This window comes from Canis lupus, chromosome 38, assembly GCF_048164855.1.
Source record: "Canis lupus baileyi chromosome 38, mCanLup2.hap1, whole genome shotgun sequence".
Taxonomy (NCBI): domain Eukaryota; kingdom Metazoa; phylum Chordata; class Mammalia; order Carnivora; family Canidae; genus Canis; species Canis lupus.
The window spans coordinates 11,093,832-11,120,288 of NC_132875.1; the positions used below are offsets into that span (position 1 = coordinate 11,093,832).

Consider the following 26,457-nt stretch of genomic DNA (forward strand, 5'->3'; position numbering starts at 1 on the left):
TTTTCTATTCCATGGAGTTGGATAAACAAAGCATATCCTAGCTACTAAATACTAATAGTATATCCAACAATGACAAGCTATTGTAATTTCTCAACAGACAAAATTCTTAAAATTTTTCTATTTATTCATTTCCCATTTTATCATAAAATACTAAGTTTACTAAGACTAAAAATCTGGACTGAAATTCAAGCATAAATGATGAGTTTCACTGTAATGAAAATATGATTGTCAATTATAGATGTTTCCCCAAATGTTTGTTGAATAAATAAAGAAAGGGAAAGAGAGAGGGAGGGGAGAAGAAAGAGAGAAAGAAGGATAAACAGAATTGATATGTCACACTTACAATAGATAGGGCAGGAAATGAAAAACAGCGTTTGAACACTAAATCAACCGTTTGTTAGCTGTATGGCTTTTGCCACAGCAACTGCCTGGATTTTTACAAGGCTTCTGAAATGTTTCTTGGAGGATGTATTTTTTTAAAAAACATAATTTTCTGGGTGGTTTGTATACATGTGAATCTTTTAGACAGGGCTGCTATTCAGTGGGATTGACCATGATTACTGATAGAGGCATGTTTCATATTTTGAGTTTATTTGTTTCTTTCTTTTTTCTTCCTATCAGGTGAGTTATAATGGGATGATAGTTGGGGATAAATGAGAACCACTCTCTTAGAGGTCAAGTGATATTCAAAGCTTACCAAAATCAGATCCCAATTTTCTCCCCAATTATCTCTCACCGCTCCATTCCTTTAAAGCTCAATCTGATCAAATTACTATTTTTATTCTTCACCTCCATGTCCATATTGTTCCCCTTCCTGGAAATGTTTTACCATTCTTTTCCGTCTCTCCAAACCTTATCTTTCCTATTTTTCTTGCAAACACTTATAGGAGAAACTATCTTTTCTCTCCTACTCCAAGTACTATCAACCAGAAGAAACTGGCATTCTTCTAGTTCCAAAGCATGTTTTCAAACCATTTCAAACTAGTAAGAAGTATTCCTTTGAAAAGGACAACAACAACAAACCATAAGAACAAGAAACCTTACTCTTGAAACTCCAGCTTTCCACATTTAAGACTCTCTATCTCTTTTGGTGTTGTCATACTTCAGGTGTCCGATCCCTGACTTGCTCCAATCATATGCTATAAAGATTTTGACATCAAGCTAATGGTCTAACTCTTCATCACAGCTCCTGCCATTATCCTGCAACCTTTCAAATTCATGTAGATGATATATTTAATCACTAAATCCCACAACTGCTGCTTTTCTCAGTCCCAAAGACCTATAGCCTTCCATTACCATAGCCATGTTCCAGAACTTATGAACTAGAAATGTTTCTCCTCTTGTCTAAACTCATAATGCAAATTTCTCTCCTAAACCCTGGTGGTTTAACTTCTCTTGAAAGTTTTTCTATCTGATTGAGATAGATTTAATACAGATATTTCTTATTCCCCATTTTTAAGTTCCTTCTTCACATATTTTTATATACAATGGCTACATGGTATTTTGCTACATGAATGCACCATAAATGATTTAATATTTCCTTTATTATTGATTATTTAGGTTGAAAACAAAAAAAAAGATGAGTTTCAAGGAGGAAATTGCCAATTATTTTCAAAAGCACACTTTAAAAAAAAACTTTTCATTAAATGCTTTATTTTAAAAAAAAAAATAAATAAATAAATGCTTTATTTTAATTCTGGCATACTTAACATACAGTGTTCTATCAATTTCAAGGTACAATATAGTGATTTAACAATTCTACACCACACTAAGGGTACTCTTGAATCCCCATCACCTATTTCCCACTACCCACCTCCTCTCTGGTAACCATCAGTTTGTTCTCTATAGTTTAGTCTGCTGTTTGGTTTTTCTCTCTCTCTTTCTCTTTCTTCCTTTGCTCCTCAAAAAACAGAACACTTAAAGCAATATATATTCATAATGATTTTGAGTAACACATCTATCTATATAAACTCGACCAAATCAGCTGGCTTTGTTAGATTGGGCAGTACAAAGAAAATATTTGCATTAAAGTGATGACAATGGAACCTTCAGAAGCCATGCACATATGGATAACAGATCTGATGAGCATGAGCCTTTGTTATTTTCCACATCAGTGCTATCCTCATTTCATAATTTTGAGTATAATCATTAAAATGATTTATTATCAAATAATCGTGAGTATTTTGTGCATATGCTTTGCCTTGTTTGTTGGCAACTGATACGAATATGTTCATTATCAACAGCTGATTTTTAAAAGACCCTTTTTTTCCCCACACACACAAAATTAAAAGCCAATTTTATTATTTCTTACAGTTATTAATAATGTAATCTTTAAAAGCAAGAGAATCAAATCTAAATTCATTTCATATGTATTATGAACATATATTAATAATTTTAAATTAATACTAGCATGTCAGAATCTTTAGTATCTAGCCTTTAGTATTTAACTAAACTGTAAGACTCTAAAGGGAAAAAATACATTTCAATTTTCTGCTCTGATGCTAAAGGGTGATAAATGTTGCCTTATTAACTTATAACTGATTTAGAAGTCCTGTAAAGAAATGTATAAGAAGACTTGGGCATTTTCTCAACTACCGAAGAGATAATTTTATTTACCTAATTTAGAGTAATAAAAATGTCTATAGAAGTAACCATATCAATCTTATAGGTTTTAAAGTTAGTAACCAATATTTTATATATTTTTACTGTACGTTAAAAAAACCTGCTGGTATTTATCATAACAAGATATAAAGAAATTTTATAGATGGCATCCTTTGTTCCACTTAAAGTGAATAAAATTTCTTTTCATTGTTACTCTTTCAAATATTAATCTAATACAAAAACTTAAGAAGTAATAAAATGATAAGCATTATATAAATATTGTGAGCTTTGATTTTCAGCAATATAGACTATTCAGAATCTGAAGAATAATTTTTTTTTTAAATAAGTGTCTTAGTAAATGAAATATTTCTACCATAGACTATTCACATTCAAGGAAAAAGCTTTAATTAAATTCTGTTAATGTGGTTGCCATACAAATGTTATTCACTGAATGATCTCCATTTGAAAACAAGACATTGAGCTGTTTGGGAGTATAATTATATAATTATATGTATATACACATATATGTTTTAATAATAATACATATAGAATGAATCATGTATATTAGGGTAGTGTTTATACTTTACTGCTCTCAGAGTCTTGTGATTAAAAAAGCAGTGTATTTGATATTAAACAGAAAGTAAATTACATAATGATAAAATATAAGAAAAGAAAAGGAAATTTAAAAGGATAACAAGATGCATGCAGCTATCCTGTTATAGATTATAGTGATGAATTCACTTAGATAACAAAATGCTAGTGCTCAAAATGACATGAGTAAAAAAATATTTCAGTATTTTTCAGGTACTGTCACCTAAGAATGACTATTTTCACCTTACCATTTATAAAATAAAGCAGAGAGCAGTATGGACAAGCCACATAAAACACAATACAGTTGAAAAGAAAAAGGTCCAGGGGTGTCTGGGTGGCGTAGTTGGTTGAGTGTCTGGCTCTTGGTTTTGCCTTTTTTTTTTTTTTTTTTTTTTTTTGACTCTTGGTTTTGGCTCAGGTTGTTAACTCAGGGTTCTGGAATCGAATCAAGCCCCACTTTGGGCTCCACACTGAGTGTGGAATCTGCTGAAATTTGTCTCTCCCTCAACCTTCTGCCCCTCCCCACTTCTCATTCTCCTCTCCCAGCCCCCTGCCTCTCTAAAATAAATGAATAAATCTTAAAACAACAACAAGAAATCTCCCAAAACAGTAGGCCCATTTGAGTATCCAGTAGGAAGAGCAAGTTGTGGTAAAGTTAGAGCAAAGAGCTTGGCAGGTATGAAACACATGTGCACTGAGCACACATATCAGATAACCAACAATTTTCAGTAACAGGAAAAGAATTTCAAGGTTGTGAATCAACAACTCTAAATCAATCATTAATTAATTAATTATTTAATTATTCATAAGATGGACAAATTTGGGTTATGTTGCCAGACACAGCAGCCTAGAAGTCAGCAGAAAGGCCATAAATGGAGGTTGAGAATAAAAAGAAGCAAAAACAATAGTCATCAAGGAAGCAAGAGTCAATTCACAAAAGAAAACTGGAAATGATTGATTATTGTGAGTTAATGAAGGCACTGTAGTGGAGAACCCATGATCCTTTAGGACTGGATAAGCCAGCTAGTTTCACTATTAAAATATTTAAAACCTGGATAGAAATAATTTAGTTAATAGAATTTTGTGAGGCTATCTAAAACTACTGAACCTATCTAAGGAGATCCTAGGATCTGTCTTTTCACAGTTCACTTTCTGTGTGACCTTTGCCACATCTGAGACTGTTGAAGATGCCAAATTTGGTAGCAGTTCTTTCCTCTAGTTACTGTGATATTGTATATCTGCTTTTCTAGCTATCATCTGTCTAAAATTCCCTTTCCTCTGCCTAAATCCTACCTATTGTGTTCCACAAGCTTCAATTCTTGGACCTCTGCTCTACTCTTGAGATATATATATATATATATATATATATATATATATATATATATATTTTCTTTTTCATCAGGTAGGAAATCCTGTCATCTTGCAATGATGTTTCTAAAATCTTTGTCTCCAGCTGATTCTCAAACTAAACTTCCATTCAATAGTTCACTTTCATCTTTTCATAACATAAGAGTGTTAATTATTATATGCCAGCCACTCTGAAGAGACTCTGCAAAATCGCCTTACAAGATACCACCACATGGAGGTGTCCTAACATCATCACAAACTCAAAAAGCTCAAAACATCTTTTTTTTTGTAAGCTTCACTGAATGCCCCATTCGGAACATTTCTCATAAACATGCATGCTTTTGTTATCATTATAACCATTAATCAGGTTTGCTGAGCTAAAAATGCAGTTATCTTAGTAGCTTACAAAATAAAAAGTTTCTCACTCACATGTGTAAGCTAGGGTTCCCTGTAGCTATCTATGCTCTCCATCTCTTCATCTTAACCCCAAGGATGAAGGAACAACAGCCCAAGACTAAGGTGTGCCATTCTTATGCCAGGAGGAAAGAGAAACTTCTAAACCTTCATCTTGAGTGTCACATATGTCCCATCTGTTCACAACACATGGCTTATCCCAAATCAATAAGATGAGAAAAAATCATTTTTTTATGAAGAAGGGCATAGTGAATATTTTTGGCACATATTGATACAATCACCAGTTATGTTGACCATAGCAAAAGTCTTCCAACATATATCCCTGTGAATCATGTAATTTATTAGCAAAAATTTCTGCAGGCTTTCTATGTGACATTTAATATGATATATTTGAGATATAGTAAATTGAACAGTCACTGCCATTCAGGAGCTCCCAGTCAAATAAGAAATGTAGATAAACAAATGTATCACAGTGGTACAAAGGCCTACATGAACAAAGCTAGTGAAGCATACCTGACATCTGCAGTCTCCCCCCATTCTACACTCAGCTTCAGATCAGGTAAGGTCAATGTTTAAGTCTGGGATATCAAGTAGGATTTGGACCAATGGGAGTCAGGTCACAGTGAAGGAGGAAGGGCATTCCAGGTAAGGTAAAGTGCATTTGCAAAAATCCTGTAGGACACTGCATATTTTGGCAATGGCAAATGATTTCACGTGTCCAAAGTATATTTTATACAGGTGTAGCAAGAAGTCAGGTTAGATAAGAAGCAATCAAGACACTATGAAAAACCCTGACATGTCATGTAAAAGTGTATACTTTATATTGCACGCTATGGCAAGTACCATAGGCATAGGAGTAAAATGATGATGTTTAGACTGAAGTCAAGAGACTTTCATGAGGGGAAATGGAAAGTGTTTGATGGCTGATAGCAGATAAAGGGTAGGGAGAAGGAGATAGTAGAGAGTCTAGGATGACTGGATTCCTGGTTGAATGGTTGTACCATGTATATGAATAAAGGAATATATAAGAAGGAACAGGTTTGGGGTACCTAAAAGACACGCAGAGAAGATTTTTAATAAATAGTTAGCATGTTGGTCTATATGGATTAGGAGCTAAGAACTTAAGGCGAATCACTGAATCTTCCTGAGACCTCATTTCTCTCTCTACAAAATTAAAATAATATGTACACTTTCTACTTGACAGATTATTGCTAGAAAATATGAAATAATAGATATAAAAAGTTTTTAAACAAGAAATTCCTTTTAAAATGTAGGAAACTATAAAGATCACAGTCAACTCCTGACCAACCATCTGCTACTCCTCAAACTCTCTGTGCCAGTCAGATCAACATTTGTCCTGTCTCCCATCACACTATGCTCATTCCCAATTTCAAAACCTCATTCATGCTGTTCCTAATTGTAATGTCCTTCCCTCTCCCCAGTCTTTCACCTACTGATCCTCTGAGTGTCAGTTCTTCTCTCTCTCTCTTTTTTTTTTTTTTTTTTTTGATCTTTGGAGATAACATTAACTCCCCATCTAAGCACTTATTATCTGTCCATGTGTTTGGTGGGAGAGTCCCTTCTAATTTGACTTTACTTTTTTAATTAATTTATTTAACAGATAATACATTCATACTGTTTAAAATTCAAAAGCTATAAAAGAGTTTATAATTAAAAAGTCTATTTTTATTTTTTAATTTTTTTAAAGATTTTATTTATTCATGAGAGAGAGAGAGACAGAGAGGTAAAGACAGAAGCAGGTTCTCTGAGGGGAGCCTGATGCGGGACTGGATCCCCACGACCCCGGGATCATGACCTGAGCCAAAGACAGATGCTCAACCACTGAGCCATCCAGGTGACCCAAAAAAGTCTCTTTTTTAAAAAAGATTTTACTTATTTATTTGAGAGGAGTGCCTAATGGGGGGTGGAGGGGTGCAGACGGAAAAGGAGAAACAGACTTTGCTGCGCAGGGAGCCTGATGTGGAGTTCCATCCAGGACCCTGAGATCATGACTTGAGCTGAAGGCAGACACCCAACTGACTGAGCCACCAAGGAACTAAAAAGTCTCTTATGCTTATTCCTCAAGTACCTAGTTTTCTTCTCCCATAGGCAATTAATATCATCATTTTCTGTGATCCTTTCCCAGATGAGCAAATTAAATCACTGGCTTTCAAATTATGCTGTGGCAGCTCAAGTGACAATAGAGGCCGCAGAGAAAGTCCAAGTAGTTGAGTTTCTTCAACTTACAAAACAGCTGCAATGCTTACACCTGTTTCATATATAGGGCTAAAAACTTTGCTAAAATTTTAGTGAAGGAAGAGTTCTGCTACTGAACTTTTAAAATCGCTAACTTATATCACTCATTTTATAACTTAATCATGTACTATATGGCATTATTATTATTCTACAGAACTGTCAGGCCAAAAAATTATGCAGAATAAATTTGGGAAATGATGATTTAAACATAGTTACTACAGACTATGTGTGCGACAGTGTGTACTACTGTGTGTGACAGGATAATTAATGTAGACTTAAAAATATCTTTAACTCATGTCCCACCCTTCAATCCAAGAAAGTAGTAGGTCCTTTCATGTGTTCTTGCTTCAAATGGCTTACATGTGACTGTTCACCCCTACTAGGCTTTGTTTTTCTAAAACCTGAGCTTGAAGAAATTATCTTAAAATGGAAAAAGGAAAGTTAAGAGGGGAGCTGTGGGCAAAGAAAGAGAAATAAAGTAGCAAAGATTCCACATGTTTGGGGAAGAGCTGGGCATTAGCATTTTAAAATAAGGAAATACCACATTTGGCATTCCTATTGCTTCTAAGAGGTGGCTAAACTCTAGGAATAAACTTGGTGGCAGCTGTGGAGGAAACAGGGTAGCATTAGGGATATCGGGATATTGACTCTAACAAAAATTCCCTTTACGTGGCCCACTAGCCACAGAGTTCTCAAAGGATGGACCTTGAGAGATCAAATACATGGGCTAGGACAGTGGACCTTCTCTGAATGAAGGCTCCACAAAGATGGGGATCTCTGCTATGTCAGCACTACTTAAGCTGAATTCATAGACCTCTGTATAACCCAAAGGAGGGAAATCTTCTGAACTGAACTTCAACTGCCTACCAGCTCAGGAAATAAGGGTTTTGGAACCATATCAAACTGAGTTTGAACTTTTCTTCACATATCACTAACAGTATATCCTTGGGGAAGTAACCACAGCTGACACTAAAATTCTTCATCTATAAAATGATGAAAATATTCAAGGACTGGTTTGAGACTTCAGTTGGTATATACATTAAGTATGTAAAATGTTGGGACGACTGGTGGCTCAGTGGTTGAGCCTTTGACTAAGGGCATGATCCTGGGTCCTGGGATTGAGCCTCCCATCAGGCTCCCCGCAGGTAGCCTGCTTCTCCCTCTGCCTATGTCTCTGTCTCTCTCTTTCTGTGTCTCTCATGAATAAATAAAACCTTTCAAAAAATATGTAAAATGTTTACTACAATATTTTAATCATAATAGTCAATCAGTAACAGCTATTTTAATTTCATTCAATAATTACTTATTAAGGTCCAATTATGTTATTTGAGATCCTTATGTGAGATCCTGTGTACATAATAGCAAAAACTTAAAAACTGTCAAGCACCTATCTAAATAAGAAAAATCTCCATCTTTTTTCCCCCATGATTCCAAAAATAATCAGACCCAAAATTGGAGAATAACTTAGTGATTATGATGAGTGATATTCTTTTTGATCAAATTTAGTTAGAACACGAAAGTAACAAATTTCCTAGAATGGATCATTATATAAATTTTTAAGAACATTTTTTCCAGTAATTTCAGCATCATTAGAGTAAATATAGATTCCCAACTTGAATACTTTGACAATAATCACTGAAATGTTTATACTCTCTCATATTTGATCAAAAAGAAGTCTCAATCATTCATAACCTTTGACTAGTGGCTTGTGAGTAGAAATTACAGCAATGGAGGTTAAGTCAGTAATACTCATGAAATGTCACATGCATACACACACTTTATTGTCTTGTCTATACAGTGATATAGATCCCCAACCACGAATGGATAATGGGGCCAAAGATAACTCGGTACTCCATAAAACAAAACAAAACAAAACAAAAAAACTTAATTTTTTGATCATTCCATTTAAGTAATTTGATTCTATTGAAAGTTGGTTTGAAGGAGCTTCTGCTGGCCAAATTAATTTGAACACCAAACCAATTAGTGATACTAGTTTATTATTGAATAAAACAGGAATCCATGAGTTCATACTGATGTAAATGATGTTTAAAAATAGGACAAAAAAAGCTTTTTATTATACTGATATGCTAACAAGTAAATGTAGAAGAAATGACAGAGTTAGAAAATTGCTATTTGACAAATACAATAGATTCTGGCTAAAGCCATCATTGAATGCTAAACCTACTATAACAAAACTTGATGAGAAAGATTTATCTTCTTGTATATACATATATATACATATATTCATATATACATACATATATACAGTTTTGAAATAATCCCCTCATGGGGTACCTGAAGGTTCTGTTGGCTAGGCATCTGACTCTTGGTTTTGGCTCAGGTCATGATCTCAGGGTCATGAAACTGAGCCCCGTGTCAGGCTTCGGGCTCAATGCAGAGTCTATTAGAGATTCTCTCCCTCTTCTTCCCTCCACTCATGTTCTCTCTCTCTAATGAGTAAATAAATAAAATCTTGAAAAAAAGTATCCCCTCATAAAATAAAATAAATCTGCAGTGTGAGTGACACCATTTTAAATTATCCAAGTTAACACCCGCTGTCATGGGACAAACTGACATCATGTTCCTAAATGATGTATCAAGATGTATTTCTGAAAAAAATGCATAACCTCAATCTAACAATAAAGAAACATAATTAAACCAAAATTAAGAAATAATTCAAAAAATAGTTTACACTGTTCAAAAATATCAAGGTCATAAAAAGTAAACACAGACTAAACATATTTAAGGTGACTAAAGAAACATAACAATTAAGTACAATGTAAAATCGGGGTGTGTACCTTGGAAAAGATGTTTTTATAATAAGTGACAGTATTGGGACAATGTGAATAGAAATGTGAATAGAGTCTACAGATTATAGTATTAAACAGAAACTATTTAACTGATACTGATCATTTTAATATGGTTATGGTAGAAACCACCCACTGAAAACTTAGAGGTAAAGAGCATCACTTCTGCAACCTTATCTTAAATGATTGTAAATAACAATATATGAGGAAGAACAAAAACAAAATATACCAAGAAAGAAAGAGAGAAAATGATAAAGCAAATTTCTTCACTCAAGTGAAAAATATATGAGAATTCTTTATACAATATTTTACCACTTTTCTGTGCATCTGAAATTATTTCAAAATTTAAATATTACTTTTTAAGTAGCCTGAAATGTCAATGATATAAGAGATTAGTGTTCTAGACAGGAAATCCATGCTAACAACTAATGAGATTAATGAGAAGCACTTTAAAGTTATTGCAGACATGACAGTGGGCTTACTTAGCTACTTGAATTAAAAGAATAAACTTGCCTTTTGGTGGATTTTAAAAACATATATGTCAAGTGACATATATTAATTAGGAACATATAGTATTAGTATAAGAAAGTATATGAACTTGAGAGAATCATGTTATGCAGAGACATGTAAATACAACTTTAGGAAGTTATAGCATATTGTATAATTCAAATGCTAGCATACATAAGTTTTATATTTACCTTCACAACTACTTGATACTGTTGTCTCCCTAAGTAACTTCTCCACCATTTTTGAATAGTAGTTGCTACTCTGTGTAAATGCCTGGGTGAAAAAAAATTTTTTATTAGTATGCTTTCTTTGAATCAGATTATTGCTTAAGTTTCTTCTTAGACTGTATCTTTCTACAATACAAAAACTCAAAATCAAATCCAAATTTTTGTATACTTTTAAAGGGCAGAGCTATCATTCTACAATAGAATTAATCATTTCTAGAAGTAGCAAAAGGGGCAGAGATACTCAGTGTTCATTCAGGGCTTATGACTAAACATCTTTACATTTCAAATACTCTTCAATACTAATTCTTGGAAATAGCTCTGAATGTTAAGATTATAAAACAAGTCAAAGGAACACACTGAGAAATAAGCCAGGCACTAGTGATGTGAGTCACTGTAAGTACTTAGAAATACTTCCTGAGGTCAAGAAACACCGCCTTTTCCACTTATATTTCCCAGTCTATCCAAGCTAATGACATGTTGCCACCATGTTCCTCATTTGTATAGGGGCCAACAGAGAAACCGCATCTTCGCACTTGAATCTGGAAGTCCTACGACCTAACAGAAGGAACTATAGAGTATAATCCCCAGTTCACCATCTGAATGATTATGTACTAGGCATTTTCTTCCTCTACCTTATCCAGCACAATGCTCAGAATTGTGAGAGACTGAAGGAAAATTTAAGCACTGAAGAAAAAGCAAGAACAATTAAGATAAAGAGATCAGTTTTAGTCCCTTGATAACCAAGATGGCAGCATCCTGGTATCATCTGCTCTATCAACATGTTGTAGAAGATTGCAATAACTTCCTTTTTGTTTTGTTTTGTTTTTTCCTTTCTTATCAGTCAGTGAATTCACCACTAAACAAAGTCACCACTAAACAAAGTCTAGTCATTTGTCACAACCTACGGAATTTGAAAAAAAGAATCTCATCAAGTGTATTTATGATATTGAGTATTTTTTTAAACTTGGAGATATGGTTGATATAATTTAGTTTTTTGATATGTAAGAAAAGACCAGAAGAGTTATTTCTTTAAAAAGAACATCATATAATTTATTAACTTCATTATAAGTAAAATAAAAGATTATTTGCAATGAGCACCTACATAAATAAATTACATTTTCTAAGGAGTATATTTTTATGATATATCTGACGTTTCCATGACAAAATCATATACCTGATATATGCCCGAACTTGACATCCTCGAAACCAGCTCTGGATCTTAACTGCTGCATCATACTCCTTTTTCCTAAATAAATCTACAACACTAAAAAGAAATTTTTTAAAGCATTTCATTAGTTGACTAATGTAATTCTAAAGCAAATCAACCTGTTAAACTTAACCTTTAATTTCTTCCAAAATGATAATATATTTCAAATGTCATTTTAAATAAAATTAAAATAGTAAATAAAGCATTTCAGAAATCATAAGGTATATTCTTAAAATTAACCTTTCTCTGAGAGGTCATGTGCTTTCAACAGCTTATTTTTTTTTATTTTTTTACTTTTTTTAAAGATTTTATTTATTTATTCATGATAGTCACACAGAGAGAGACAGAGAGGCAGAGACACAGGTAGAGGGAGAAGCAGGCTCCATGCAGGGAGCGCGACGTGGGATTCGATCCCGGGTCTCCAGGATCGCGCCGCGGGCCAAAGGCAGGCGCCAAACCGCTGCGCCACCCAGGGATCCCATTTTTTTTTTATTTTTATAATCACCTATTTTGAAACTAATTAATTTACCAGTGATTTTTGTAAGAAAATAATGTGTATTTTTTCATTACTTTAAAAATGTGATTACTTGAATTTCCTATTTGAATGACACTACACATATCATGCAAGATTAAAATGCTTGCATATTTCCCTCAATGCATCAGTTAAATGAACTGCCTCTAAGTAAAATGAATCCATCACAGAATGCCTATTCTAGATAGAATTCTCAGAATTTAAGTTAATTCTCAGAATTTAAGTTAAAGCAGGGGCAGGGCCAAAGGGCTTATAAAAAAGACAAGAAGTTCAGTTGTTAGATTTTACTGACAGCAAAAACAAACAAACAAACAAACAAACAAACAAACAAAAAAAAGGTTTAGTCAAGACAGATCTCTATCTTAATTTTACCAGTCATTACAACTCTCCCTCTCCATCCCTAGTAGAAACAGTGATACTGTTTAAGGCATACTGTGCACCACAAAGTAATTTCTTTCCTAGAATGCTGGTTGGCACCTAATTAGCATTTTATGGTTGCTGAATGAATAAAGAGTGGCTAGTCATTTATTTCTTCATTTTTTTTTTAATTTCTCAAAATAGTGTTTCCTTGAACAGGTTATTTTTTCATTGTCATATGCTAGATTAAACATATAGATTTCATTACACTTATATTTAGAACAAAAACAGAAGGGGGAAAAAAACCTTTCAACAATAAAATTCTTAGACAATACTATGGAGTTGGCTAAGAGAAAGAAAATAAGATGAGCAGTTAAGCTGTTGATGGCAAATAGCTGAGAAACAAGTGGATGGTTTATAGTTCTAAATAAGCAAGAAAGAAAGTTACCTAGAAAGCCTGACTCTAAAGGACTTGCAAAAGCAAAAAGAAAAACAAAAATCATGCATCAGTCAGTGACCCAGATGTGAAAAAGAATAGTGGAGAGAATTCACACAAATCAGTAAGGTTAAGAGGACAACTCAAGACAATCAGGAATAAAAGCAAGTTCGATTATTATTGTATATTTGTACTACATGTACAGAATTATAGCAGAGACATATATAAATTGTATTCTCAGTTCCAATGATTGTGCTCCACATGGTAGAAAGAACGGCTTGAAGTCTTTCACCCTGAGCCTCCCCTGACGCCCCAGACCACTTTAGGCCTTTCCATTGTAAACCTCATAGCTCTTCACAATATTTAACAGAGTCCTGCAAAATGATTGTTTGATGACGTCTTTCTTTCTTTCTTTTTTTAAGATTTTATTTATTTGAGACACACAGAAAGAGAGAGACAGAGACAGATACACAGGCAGAAGGAGAAGCAGGCTCCACACAGTAAGTCTGACGCGGGACTCGATCCCAGGTCTCCAGGATCAGGCCCTGGGCTGAAGGTGGCACTAAACCGCTGAGCCACCTGGGCTGCCCTGATGACGTCTTTCTACTAAACTTTAAAATCCGCAAATCAGTAATATTATCCATTCTGTCCCACATGCATTCCCAGGGGCTCCAGAAGTAACCCCCCTTTTTTTTCTTTTTTAACCATTAACAAAAACTGTTTTTCCTAACAGTTTTTGTCTTACCAAAGCTGCTTTCTCTTGGGGAATGGCATGCATATTACAGACATGTAATCCCTATGAAAACTGCCACTCGCAAGCTTCCCTCACTACACCTACTCACAACGTTAAAATCTTATCCCCATTTGACAGAGGAATATACTAAGGGAGACAGAGGTGTAGGGATATGTCCAAGGTCACATCTTAACAAATGTCACAGCTGAAATTTGATTCTAGATAGTCTGGCTCCGAAAGTTGGATTTTTACCCATCACTGCACCTAAAGGAGAAGACTAGAAAGATTAAAAAGAGGAGATGAAAGGGAAGTAAAAGGAGGAGGAGGAGAAAGAAAGGGGAAAAGGGTAAAAAGAAGAGTGCATGTAAGCCATTTTCAAATATAATATTAAAATCTTGTGGCACAAAAGAGCACTCATCTCCTTAAATAAGAAAATCTCCTAAGTAAGAAAAGCTGAGACTACGATGTGAAAATATATCAAAATCAAAAGATAGCAAAAACAAAAAAAAATTTCGGATATACCAGGTATTGGTGAGAATGTAGTGCAATAGAAACTCATAATATTGCTGGTAGGAGATAATTCAGCCTTTAAATACATACAGAAAATTTTCATTGATATAAATGAAAAAAGTAACAAGATTTTAGGATTTAAATAAGGAAAGAAAAAAGAAGGCCCAATTATAAAAGATAGTATTTTGCAGTGTGATAGAAGTTAATGGTAAGGTACCAGGAAGAATGGAGTAGTTCCAAATGGTGTAAAGAAGTTATGAAGACAAGGTCAATGTTTCCAGGAGTTGCAGGGTTAGAGGGACTCTTTCATTTTTCTTTTAAAATCTTATCCTAGCCAATAAGAAGATATGATGGTGCAAGATATAAAATGTCATTATGGCAAAAATAGAAAAGATACAGTAACAAAATGTCCAGTAGAGCAGGCAATTCACAGATGATAGTGCTTGAAGAAGGAATGAATAATTTTATTTAATAAGGCTGATATGAAGTGAAATCCATAATAATGAGATAAAACAGTTTCTTGTGGGTATTTAACCCTTTTTTTTACCATGAACATATGATCATATATGTTTTCCTTCGTTTTAATATAATCTATTTAAATTACTGAAAACGCTGGTCTTTCCTACCCCATCAACAATCAAGTGACTACCTTTCAAAACAGGGAGAAGGGCACCTGGGTGGATCAATTGGTTAAGCATCTGCCTTGGGCTCAGGTCATGATCCCAGGGACCTGGGATTGAGCCCTGCATTAGGCTCACTGCTCAGTGGGGAGTCTGCTTCTCCCTCTACCCCTCCCCCTGCTCATACCCTCTTTCTCTCTCTTTCTCTCTCTCTCTAATAAATAAAGTCTCAGAAAAAAGGGAGAAAAAAATATTTGAATAAGATATGCAGATACACCTAATACTTTTAAACTAATGTATAGCTTGAACCTACATGTCACTTATTATTGTCATTAGAAATGCAGAATAAGCAATCAAATTATCTGTTTTGACTTTGTTTTCTCATCTCTCCTGATAATAACACTAACATGTAATACAGTCAAAAAGAAGATTAAATGATCTTTTATTGGAGTTAAGAACACCAATGTATATAAATATAAACACAGATACATCATACTAATAAGAACTACACATCTTAATTAAAGGGAAATATTTTTGGAATAACTAGTAGTTAACTTACTTCTAAGTTTTAATTTATATGCTGTAATTCCACTTCCATACACATTTCTGTGTTGCCCTTTTTTTAACTGCTGAAAAATGAAATTTACAGAGACTTGGGTTACCACTGGGATGCTGAATACTCATACAATATGTCATGAACTGCTAGACTTTTTATGTTTAAAATGAAAAATGTGGGTAACACTTTATTTTAATGGTATATTAATTAGTTCCAAATTACAATGAAATCCTATAGCAGTGAATAAAATATGACATCTACATGAATTTGAAATAAATTTATTATGATCAGTATTATCACAATGAATACTAAATGAATTAATAATGATGAAAGACCAAAAGTATTACCAGGAATGTAATAAAACACTCAAAAAAGCTGGAAGTTTCCAGTCACTTCATCATCAACTAGAAATAAGTACTATAACCCTAGATAACACTATACTCATGTGTATCATTAGTGGCTGGAAATTAATTGTCAATAAATAGAAAATGAAAAAACTGTGTAGTTAAATATCTTTCCACTAATGTGCAAAAAATACATTTTACACATCAACATACTGTGTTTAGTCTGACCTATGTGTGTACTAGCTATTGAATAAAAAGTAGATCAAAAACCCAGTCATCTCTTTCTCATTATCATATAACTTTTAACTATTGTAGATACTAGGAATAAAATTACAATATTAGCTGCCCTGTATTACAAAATATATCAATGTATAAAATAATTTTTGCATATCACTTCACTATTAGGTCTTAAGGATGTCATGCTTCTTAAAGGCAGAAACTGTTTAATCTATACTTTGTGTTTTAATTATCACTCATGTGCCTAATAAGAGGTCAATAACGACTTGTTGAAAAATAGAACTACATTTTCAAATCTAGAAGCCACGTTTTGCTTTCATTAATAGTCCTCATTATTATTATTATTTCACAGCTCAATGAATAATGAGTTATAAATACATATGTATTAGGTCACAAAGTAGGACTTAACATGCAGATTTACAATGTATTTACAAAATGTTTTATAATTTATTTTTCTGCATCTTCCTTCTACCTTCTCTTCCTTTCCTGAACAATTAAGTCCTAAAGAAATTGGCAGTGGGCAAGGAAACCAGGATCCTGTACTGGAGGGGATGGGGATGTTGGGGGATGGGCAGCCACAGTGGCTCAGTGAGGCCTGTGTAGGCCAAGATGGGATCACACATAGGGGCGCTCTGGGGTAGGTTGTCACAATCTAAGGACAGTGTTCCCATGAAGAGAAGGCCTAACTCTGCGTGTCAAGGAAAGGTGAGGAAAGGTTCCACAAGGACGGGCAGCAAAACAGGGAATAAGAACCCACAAATGATGGAAAGAGTATCCAAGTTGGTGAACAGGTGATAATTTGGCATGGAGAGGTAGGGCCCGCACTGCATGAAAAGGATAACCATAAAAAAGAGGGCAGAAATGGTGACAGAGTCTGGTTACATGCAGAAGGAGACATCAATAAGTGAGTATATTAAGGATAATGAGAGCCAGGTTTCTCAGTGTTAGCAAAGAAAGGGAGATAAAGTAGAGTGAATTCTGTGTTGCTGGATTTGAAATAGAATTGCCAATCTAAACTCACAGATTTCAATATATACATGGGTGGGTGGATGGATAAAGTACAGATGTAAACCGCATGCAAATGCATACATACATATATTTTCTAGCTCTGTCCACTTGAGAGAGCCTCAGAGTAACAACACTCAATGGAATAGGCATCCATCCACTAAAAGCAGCACGGACTCCCTGAAGAGGGCAGCGCGGGTGGCTCAGCGGTTTAGCGCCACTTTCAGCCCAGGGCATGATCCTGGAGACCCGGATCGAGTCCCACATTGGGCTCCTTGCATGGGGCCTGTTTCTCCCTCTGCCTGTGTCTCTGCCTCTCTGTGTCTCTCATGAATAAATAAATAAAATCTTAAAAAAAAAAAAAAAGGGGGGGGGAACTCCCTGAAGAAATGGATGACTTCAGAATTGGGCCGAGAAAAGAAAAGAGATGAGCCTGGAACATTTTGTGTGGGTGTCAGAAAGCAAGAAAATATTACAATGATCAGGACACAAAGAAAATCTTCTAGTGGCTTCTATTGGACAAATCTAGAACAATGCTAGCATGAACATAAGTAAAAGAAGTAATGCTAACCCACTGAATAGGAACCTATGAGTCCATAATAGTATGCATAAATTCAAAGTTTTACGAGGAACAGAATACATACACAGTTTCAAATCACTTGCTTTTTAGCAATATATACTAATTACAAAGGGGGAAAAAAGAGAACATTATAGTAGAGAAACCCAGCAGAAATGATCTTAGTCACTGATCTAAATGAATACCATCGGTAATGGGACAAATCAAAAGTATACATTATCTGGTAGGATGCAATAAAAAAATTAGAGGATCACTTCTGTGATACTGCTGCAAAGATACATAACCTGAATTTAATCAAGAAGAAAAAAAATCAAACCCAAATCAAGTGAAATCTTACAAAATAACTGATTTGTGATCTTCAAAAGTAACAAGGTTATGAAAATCAAAGAAAGACTGAGAAAATGTTCCATATTAAAGATAACTAGAGAGATAAGATACATAGGATAAAGAACATTAATGAAGCAACTGGCAAAGCTTGAATGGAGTCTGAAGATTAGATGGTAAAAATGTATCAATGTTAATTTCTTGATTTTGATGGTGGAATTGTGGTTATACAATGTCCTTAAGTGAAAATAGTTTGGGAGGGCAATAGTCCAACAGGTTGAAACTTATCCTCATATGATTTGTAGGGGGGAAAAACCCTCTGTACTGTATTGCAGCGTTAGTAAGTTTCAGATTATTTCGGCATTTTAATTTTTAAGATTTTATTTATTTATTCATGAGAGAGAGAGAGAGAGAGAGAGAGGCAGAGACATAGGCAGAGGGAGAAGCAGGCTCCCCATAAGGAGCCCAATGCGGAACTCAATTCCGGATCCTGGAATCAGGACCTGAGCCAAAGGCAGACGCTCAACTGCCGAGCCATCCAGGCATCCTTATTTCAGTATTTTTAAATATATACGTGTATATATATATAAGTGTATGCAGTATATGCACACAAAAGAATGGCATCCCAAAACTATTTTATTCAAATACTTTTAAGAGTTTAAAATAATTTTGATATTTAAAGTAGACTTAAGATAGGAAAATTAACATCCATAAGGACATTTTTAATGATAAAGAAATTGATTTATTAAGAAAATATAATAATCCTAAATGCGTATGCACTTAATAATAGTGCTTCAAAATATGTAAAGCAAAACCTGACAAAACTAAAAGAAGAACAAATTCATAACAGTTGGATATTTCAACATGCCTCTCTGAATAATTGATAGGACAACTAACTGTACAAGAAATCAATAATAATATAGAAAACCTGAACAACACTTATCAATTTGATCTAATTAACTTCTATAGATCACTACCCAACAATATGTATTTGGAAGGTCTTCAAGTTCACTGATGTTTTATTTGCAGGATTTTAATCTGATATTAAGTCCATCTGATTGTTTTGTTTGTTTGTTTCAGACCATCTGTTATTTTTATCTCTAAAAGTTTCATCTGCTTCTTTTTATTTCCATTTAACTCCGCATTATGCTTATATTTTCCTTTAAGTCCTTAAACATGTTTTGAAAGCTATTTAAAACTCCTTATAGGCTAATTCTATAACTTTTGTATTAATTGATTTTTTTCCTCCAGGTTATAGGTCACAGTTTACTACATTTTTCTCTTACTACTAATTTAGGAATAGATGCTGAACAATATGAATGCTATGCTATTGAGTTTGAATTTTGTTCAGAAATTACTGCCAGTCATAAAGCTAGAGTAATTGTCTAGATAATCTCACTTGTCTTCTTTCTCTAAGAGATCATAATCCTACATTGTCTGTTGTGAGAATGATTTTCCACACATTCTCTGTTCAGTTTTCTAATTTCTCATGGAGGCAAGCCAAGTTTCGTACCAGTTACATCTTCATGGCCACTTATTTTATCTTTAATTTTATGTTTCCAAAATAAAATTTTTGTCCTAGAACATTTTGTCCTATTTATTCACTATTTTATAAACAATAAATGAATAATGCTTAACATATAATTTTAAGCCACACAGAAAATTCTAGAGAAAAAAATTAAGATACTATTTCAACCTTCTTTATCCTCCAATTCTCAAAATCTAATCTCTGTTAACAGTTTGTTATATATGATTTCAGATACTGTCTTTCTCTGAATGTATACATAAAAATTTCATACTTCATGTATTATATATTTTCCTTGACCTTTTTTATAACCTTAATTTGTCTCAGGGATTTTTTACATCATTATGTATAAAATTTTTCATTTTTAAATTGCTACTTAATATTCCATTATGCACATATGCCTTAATTTATTAAGTATAGATTAGTTACAAATATATACAAGTTACTTTCGGGGTTTTTTTTCCTATTAGAAATAATGTTTGAATGAATGCCTTTATACATAATCCTGTACGTAAAATACTTTTGTGCACCAATTGTGTATACAAAATATTCTACAAGATATCTACAAGGTCAAAAGATAAAGTGACATGCATTTGATGCTATTATAAACTGAAATGTTTTTGTAGTTTTAAATTACAATTGCTCATTGCTATTACATAAAAAGACAATTGATTTTTGTGTATTGGGTATTGTGTCCTATAGCTTTGCTAAATTCACTTATTTCTAGATCTTTTTGGTAAGTAGCTTAGTTTTCTATATACACAATCATATTGTTGGTGAATAAAGCCAATTTTACTTCTTTTTACAACTTAAACTTTAACAATATTTAAAGCCAGTAAAGAACGTGTGGAATGTTCAATTAAGGGTTTGAGACAATGTCTACACTGAGGGGTAAGCCTTTCTCTCATACGATATATGCACAGAAACACAATTCAAGAGTGAAGAAAAATGTAATAAAACTTTTAAAATAGGGCAGCCTGGGTGGCTCAGCAGCTTAGCACCGCCTTCAGCCCAGGTTGTGATCCTGGAGACCTGGGATGGAGTCCCAGGTCGGGCTCCCTGCAGGAAGCCCGCTTCTCCCTCTGCCCCTGTGTCTCTGTCTCTCTGTCTCTCTGTCTCTCTCTCTCTCTCTCTGTGTGTGTGTGTCTCTCATGAATAAATAAATAAAATCTTAAAAAAAAAGAGGCCTCATCACTTAAAAAAAAAGACTTATAACCATGGGTTGAGGAAGATCATTCTGCGAGAGGTAAAATTCTCAAAGCCAAAAAATAGACAACTTTGGCTACATAAAACTTTAAAAATTGAAAGTTACTATGGCAAGCAGTACTATAAACTTTAAATATATGGCATTGTCTTTGGGACTGGGTGATAGAGGAGAGACTGTGGGGAATTCTAAGGTCATTAAAGACACTGGCCTCTAGAGTATTATCACATTGGCTGGAAGAGTGGGGAGGGAAGTGATATTACACGTTGGATAAAGAATGAGCTGCCTTATATATTAGTGAGACAATTAGCAAGACTGTTGCCTATAACCACTTGGGAGGTGGAAAATGTACTAATGAATTTTTGAACTTGTACAAGGAGATGTCTCAGAAGTAAACTGCAAGTGCCTATTAGATTCTTTTAATTGCATAGAATTAGGGTATCTCATAAATTTCAGTAACAGTGTGCATCTAGATTTAACTATAAATACTACAAGCATAATTGTTCATTATTGTTTCTATTATTTCTTTTGCTCCTCTTCCCCTATCTTGAGATTTTCATTCCAAATTAATTCTCACCTGATTTCAGAGAGTGCCTCCTTGAGTACATTTCCTCAATAGAGTATATGATGACATAACTCTGAGTCTTTATACAACTGAAATGTCATTCTTTCATCAAAAAAAAAAAAATGAGTAAGAACTTCGCTCAGTCTAAGTTTTCAGATATTGCCTTGAATAACCAGTAATTATTGTCCTTTTATCTTCTAGGTCCCTTGTGTTGCATATGAGTCATTCAATGCTTCTCTCTACCTTGGCAAATAACTTTTTTTCTTTTCTGTCTTAGATTAGGAGCTTGGAAAAATTTTTCTGTATCCTCGAAATTTTGCCAGAAAATATATAAGTAGGGCTTAAAATAACATCTTGTCTGGTACTCAGAGTCCTTTCCATTCAAAGCCATATTCTTTCTTCAGTTTAGGAATGTTTTCTTCAGTTATTTCTTTATTATTTATTTTCTCAATCCCATTCCCAAATTCTTCAATGACTATCGTTCACATATTAAATCCCCTGGATATGTCCTCTATGTTGCTTTCCTAAAACATTTACATTTAGTAGTGACTATTCTATTTTTAAATTCATTTATTATATTTTTTAACTGAAAATATTTATTTTTCAAAAATTGGTTACAGGGCATTTAGGTGGGTCAGTGGTTGAGCATCTGCCTTTGGATCAGGTCGTGGTCCCGGGGTCCTGGGATCAAGTCCCACATCAGGCTCCTCACAAGGAGCCTGCTTCTCTCTCTGCCTGTGTCTCTGCCTCTCTCCATGTATCTCTCATGAAAAAATAAATAAAATATATTTTTTTAAAAATTGGTTACAGTAACTCTTTTCCCTCGTATTTCTGTAAAACTTCTCACTACATTTTTATTAAAGTTTGCACGTGTGTAAACCATTAATTCTAACTTGACAGTAGCCACCTGTTCTGGTTTCTTGGCTTAATCTCCTTCCATAAAACTAACATTACTTTGAATGGCTTGTAAATTTTCTCTACAGGAATCTCATTTTCCTTCCCTCATGCAAAGAGGGAATAAATATATATAATTTTTAAGGATGTTTGAGAGTTAAATGATAGACCCATACATAGTTCCTTTTCTACAGTCTCCCATTTTTTCCTGCAAAATGGGCCTTCACGGGAACTCTTATGAGAAATACAGATTCTCTTGCCATAACTGAGACCCACTGAAACAGAATCTGTATTTATAACAACATCTTGAAGTGATTCTAATGTACATTATAGTTTACAAAGATCTGATCCAGACAATAACACATAGGAAATGACAATGATTTCATAAAGAAACTGTTGACTTGTTTCATATTAATATTTTGTATGATTTTTGTCCCCAAAGATCAATACGTTTTTGTTATTATTGTTTTAACTAGGAAAACTTTGTAATTTTGACTCTTTCATGATCTTTAGAGACTTCCTTTTATATTGAAAATATTAATACTAATAGTAAAAGAAATGGAAGGAATGCCAGCCTATTCTCATCATGGTCTTTTCATAGGTCTAGTCTTCGCTCCAAGTAACCTCCAATTTTGGGGAAATGTACCCATTGTCAAAAGCCAGGAGATGGGAACAAAATTTGATACCGTAATCTGTAGGAAAAAAAAATTACGTCTATTTGCATTTCTATGGCAGTTCACCAGCCTTTTCTAGAACAGTGTTCTTGAGCTCTAAAAAATAGAGATTAAAACATTAACTTGTAACATTGTGAAAACCAAATGGGGTATTTATGTTCCTAATACAAATCCTAGCATATAATCACTGCTTAAGAAATGTTATTTGTTTCACTTCCTGTTCATCCTTATTCTATTGTAATTACTTTTTAAATGCCTGTATTCCATATTAGGCCGTGAACATAAGGAGGGATGCAGCTTACTTCTTTATATAGGTATGTCTTGAACATAGGACGTGTTCTTCCAATAAATGCTCGATAAATGGGTAATGTATTTATCTGTAATTATAGTCATACATACACAGATAATAATTTCTATATCTAGCAATTTTAATTTTAGTACATTTACTTAAACCAGGGCTAATGATTGATTCAAAGACTCATTCATGGAGCTACCAGACAAAAAATTATTATGCATCTATCATGTATGAGGAACTATGATAGATGCTAGAGACCTAAATGACAAGCAAAAAAAAAAAAAAAAACAGATTCTCCCCACTTCCAGTTTAAGAGGCACCATCGATATCTCCAAGCAGAATGTAAAACTGAATTGTGGTAAGTACTGTAAGAGGCACGCATGCTAGAAGAATGTAGTAGGGAAGATGAATGTTAGACTAAGAACAGCTCAGCACAATCCTTATTTCTTCCCTTGGCCGGCCATCTCACCATAGTCCACCGTTGTCTAATTCACTCTTTTGCAGGTTCTCTTCTGTTGGAAAATCCCCCCAGGCCTTGCTTCCAGAAAGCCATGGTCAAAATAAAACTCTTACAGAGGGAGAAGTTTGGGTGTAGCGGGGTGGATAAGGCGACTAGAGTCTGTGTTACTCCTCTTCTAGGGGTTAACATGTGGATGCTGATTATCTTGCCCGAACAGTTGAAGATTCTGTCACTTTGTCAGACGAATGAGTCATAGAACAGTTGAGTTCAATGGTATTGGTGAAACAATGGGGGCTCAAGTCCCCTGGGAGGTGGGAGACACACACACACACACACACACACACACACACTAAGCTCGTCCACCTAGAGAGCCCGGGGGTGAACCCCAGTCAGGCTATTAAAACTTCCAACAGGGGAGACATTGGTTCCCTCAAACTGGAGTGATGATGTCAAAGAAAATGTACGATTTTATCTAGAGGGGGGCTGTTTCTTAAATCATCTCCACCGATAACTATGTCTCCCCCTCACCCTACACTCTCATCTATGACTCCTCCCCACCCACCTAGGGTAACCCTACTTTTTAAAAATATTTTATTTATTTATTCATGAGAGACACAAAGAGAGAGTCAGAGACACAGGCAGAGGGAGGGAGAAGCAGGCTCCTCGATCCCGGGACACTGGGGTCAGGCCCTGAGCCAAAGGCAGGGGCTCAACCGCTGAGCCACCCCCAGGGATCCCTACTTATTTATCTACTTGTTTGCTTATACTTTACACAACTTCTTTTTGTTATACTAAACTTTTTTTTTTTTTTTTTTTTTAACATTATTCCTGACAGACACGGCAGAGGTAGAGGGAGATGCAGGCTCCACGCAGGGAGCCAGATGCGGGACTCGATCCCAGGACACCAGGGTCACGCCCCGGGCCCAAGGCAGGTGCCCAATCGCTGAGCCACCCCCAGGGATCCCTACTTATTTCTCTAGCCTTGTTTGTTTATACTTTACACAACCTCTTTTTGTTATACTAAACTTTTTTTTTTTTTTTTTTAAGATTTTATTTATTTATTCATGAGAGACACAGGCAGAGGCAGAGGCAGAGGCAGATGCAGGCTTCAAGCAGGCAGCCCGGTGCGGGACTCGATCCCAGGTCTCCAGGATCACACCCCGGGGCCAAAGGCAGGTGCTCAAGCGCTGAGCCACCCGGGGATCCCTGTAACCCTACTTTTAAACTTGCAATTATGTTGGAGTCCCACAAGCGCAGGGGAGAAGCGGGGGGTGTTTCCTGATTCCGGAACTTTGTTCTCCCGCTGAGGAACCCCTGGCTGGGGCGCAGACAGCCCTCCACGCTGTACCCCGCGGACGCCTTACCTGCTCCTGAAGTAGTACTGATGCGCCAAGAACGTCGCCCGAGCTTGCAGCCGAGCCAGCGTGGCCATGGCCGCGGGCGCGCGCGGCGGGGCCGGCTGTTACTCTCCGTCTCCACGGCAACCGGACTGAACCACAAACCTCGTCCCGGGGGGGGGGGTGGCGTTCCACTTCTCGCTTTCGCCACTTTTATTCCCCACCCCGTTTCCAGCGTGCAGGACACGAGGGCGAAACCTAAGAACATTTCTGCGTAGCGGAAAGCTCTCAGTTTTCTGTGAGTTAAAGCGGAGGGGGGGCCAGGGAGGCAGGCTCGGGGCGGGGGGGGGCAGGTAATGGTCGCGCCGGACTTCCGGTTTCCGCCTCCCGTCGGCTTCCGGAAGCTCCGCTCAAAATGCTGAAGTGCTGCTGGAGGGGGCTGGTGCCGTGGTAGTTGGGGTCTGTTCTCGGGCCTGAGCCTCGAGGCCAGGCTCCTGGGTGTCGTTAATGTTCGGGGCCGCCGGGCGCCAGCCGATCGGAGCTCCAGCCGCCGGGAACAGCTGGTGAGGCTGGCGGCCCCGGGGGTGGGGGACGAGGGAAGGGAGTGATGGCCCGAGGCCGCTGGACCTGGGGAGGAAGGGGGAGGGGTTGTGATGCGTGGATCGCAGCTCCCTGACGTGGGCCTTGCTCCCACTCGTGTCCGGGATGGAAGGCGTTGGGGTGTGTGCTAACGACTAGCGAAGGAGTTCGTGCTTGCTGATTGCCTCCTGCACCCTACGGCGTGGGGGGGAAGCAAAGGTCTCCGTGCCCTCTGTGCCCTCACTTCCTCGCTGATTGGGCGACGAGGCTAGAGGGACAGAAGAATTTCTCTTACTCTAGGGCCTTCATGCCTCACTTCCCTTTTTTTCGGTTTACTAGATTAGGCCAGGTGTCTTGGAAGATCTGATCCCAGAAATCTAAAGTTTTGGAAGTTAACTGGAAGAGGCCTCATCACCCACCCTCTTTTTTTTCTTTCTTTTTTATTTTTTTATTTTTTGGAGTGGGAGTGGGCCTACCCGTTTCTGCCCCTCGAACGTCTGTTTGCTCCATTCTGTTTCAAAAGAGATGTGTCTTGAGTCTCCCCCCCCCCCCCGCCCCCTCCAAGAACGTATAAATGCCAGGATTCTGTTTGGGGTTTGGCTACGGCCTCCAGGACCCCAGGGCTGGTGCCGCTTTGAGATAATTGATTGGACTTTTCCGAGCGCCTGCACAGGTTAAAGAGCGGCTTTGTCTTCAGGACAGGCCTGGGATAGGACACTGTCAGGGGTTGCAGAAT

The 26,457-nt window shown here is 36.0% G+C and overlaps 2 protein-coding genes across 9 annotated transcripts in view; one reads left to right on the forward strand and one right to left on the reverse strand.

Moving 5' to 3' along the window:
- Window positions 1-25,408, reverse strand: part of SPATA17 (spermatogenesis associated 17) — a 205,295-nt gene extending 179,887 nt beyond the window's left edge. For all 3 annotated transcript variants that reach the window (XM_072814590.1, XM_072814589.1, XM_072814591.1), the window contains exons 1-3: window positions 25,170-25,408; window positions 11,925-12,014; window positions 10,715-10,796 (exon numbers count right to left, since the gene is read on the reverse strand). In XM_072814590.1, coding sequence (XP_072670691.1) covers window positions 10,715-10,796; window positions 11,925-12,014; window positions 25,170-25,237 — 240 coding nt within the window. In that variant the 5' untranslated portion in view covers window positions 25,238-25,408. The remainder of the gene's footprint in view (window positions 1-10,714; window positions 10,797-11,924; window positions 12,015-25,169) is intronic.
- A 101-nt stretch (window positions 25,409-25,509) lies between these two features.
- Window positions 25,510-26,457, forward strand: part of GPATCH2 (G-patch domain containing 2) — a 170,207-nt gene continuing 169,259 nt past the window's right edge. For all 6 annotated transcript variants that reach the window (XR_012025850.1, XM_072814585.1, XM_072814584.1 and 3 more), the window contains exon 1: window positions 25,510-25,705. Coding sequence is in view for 5 of the 6 variants with exons in the window: in XM_072814585.1 (XP_072670686.1) it covers window positions 25,650-25,705 (56 nt within the window). In the remaining variant the exon portion in view is untranslated. The remainder of the gene's footprint in view (window positions 25,706-26,457) is intronic.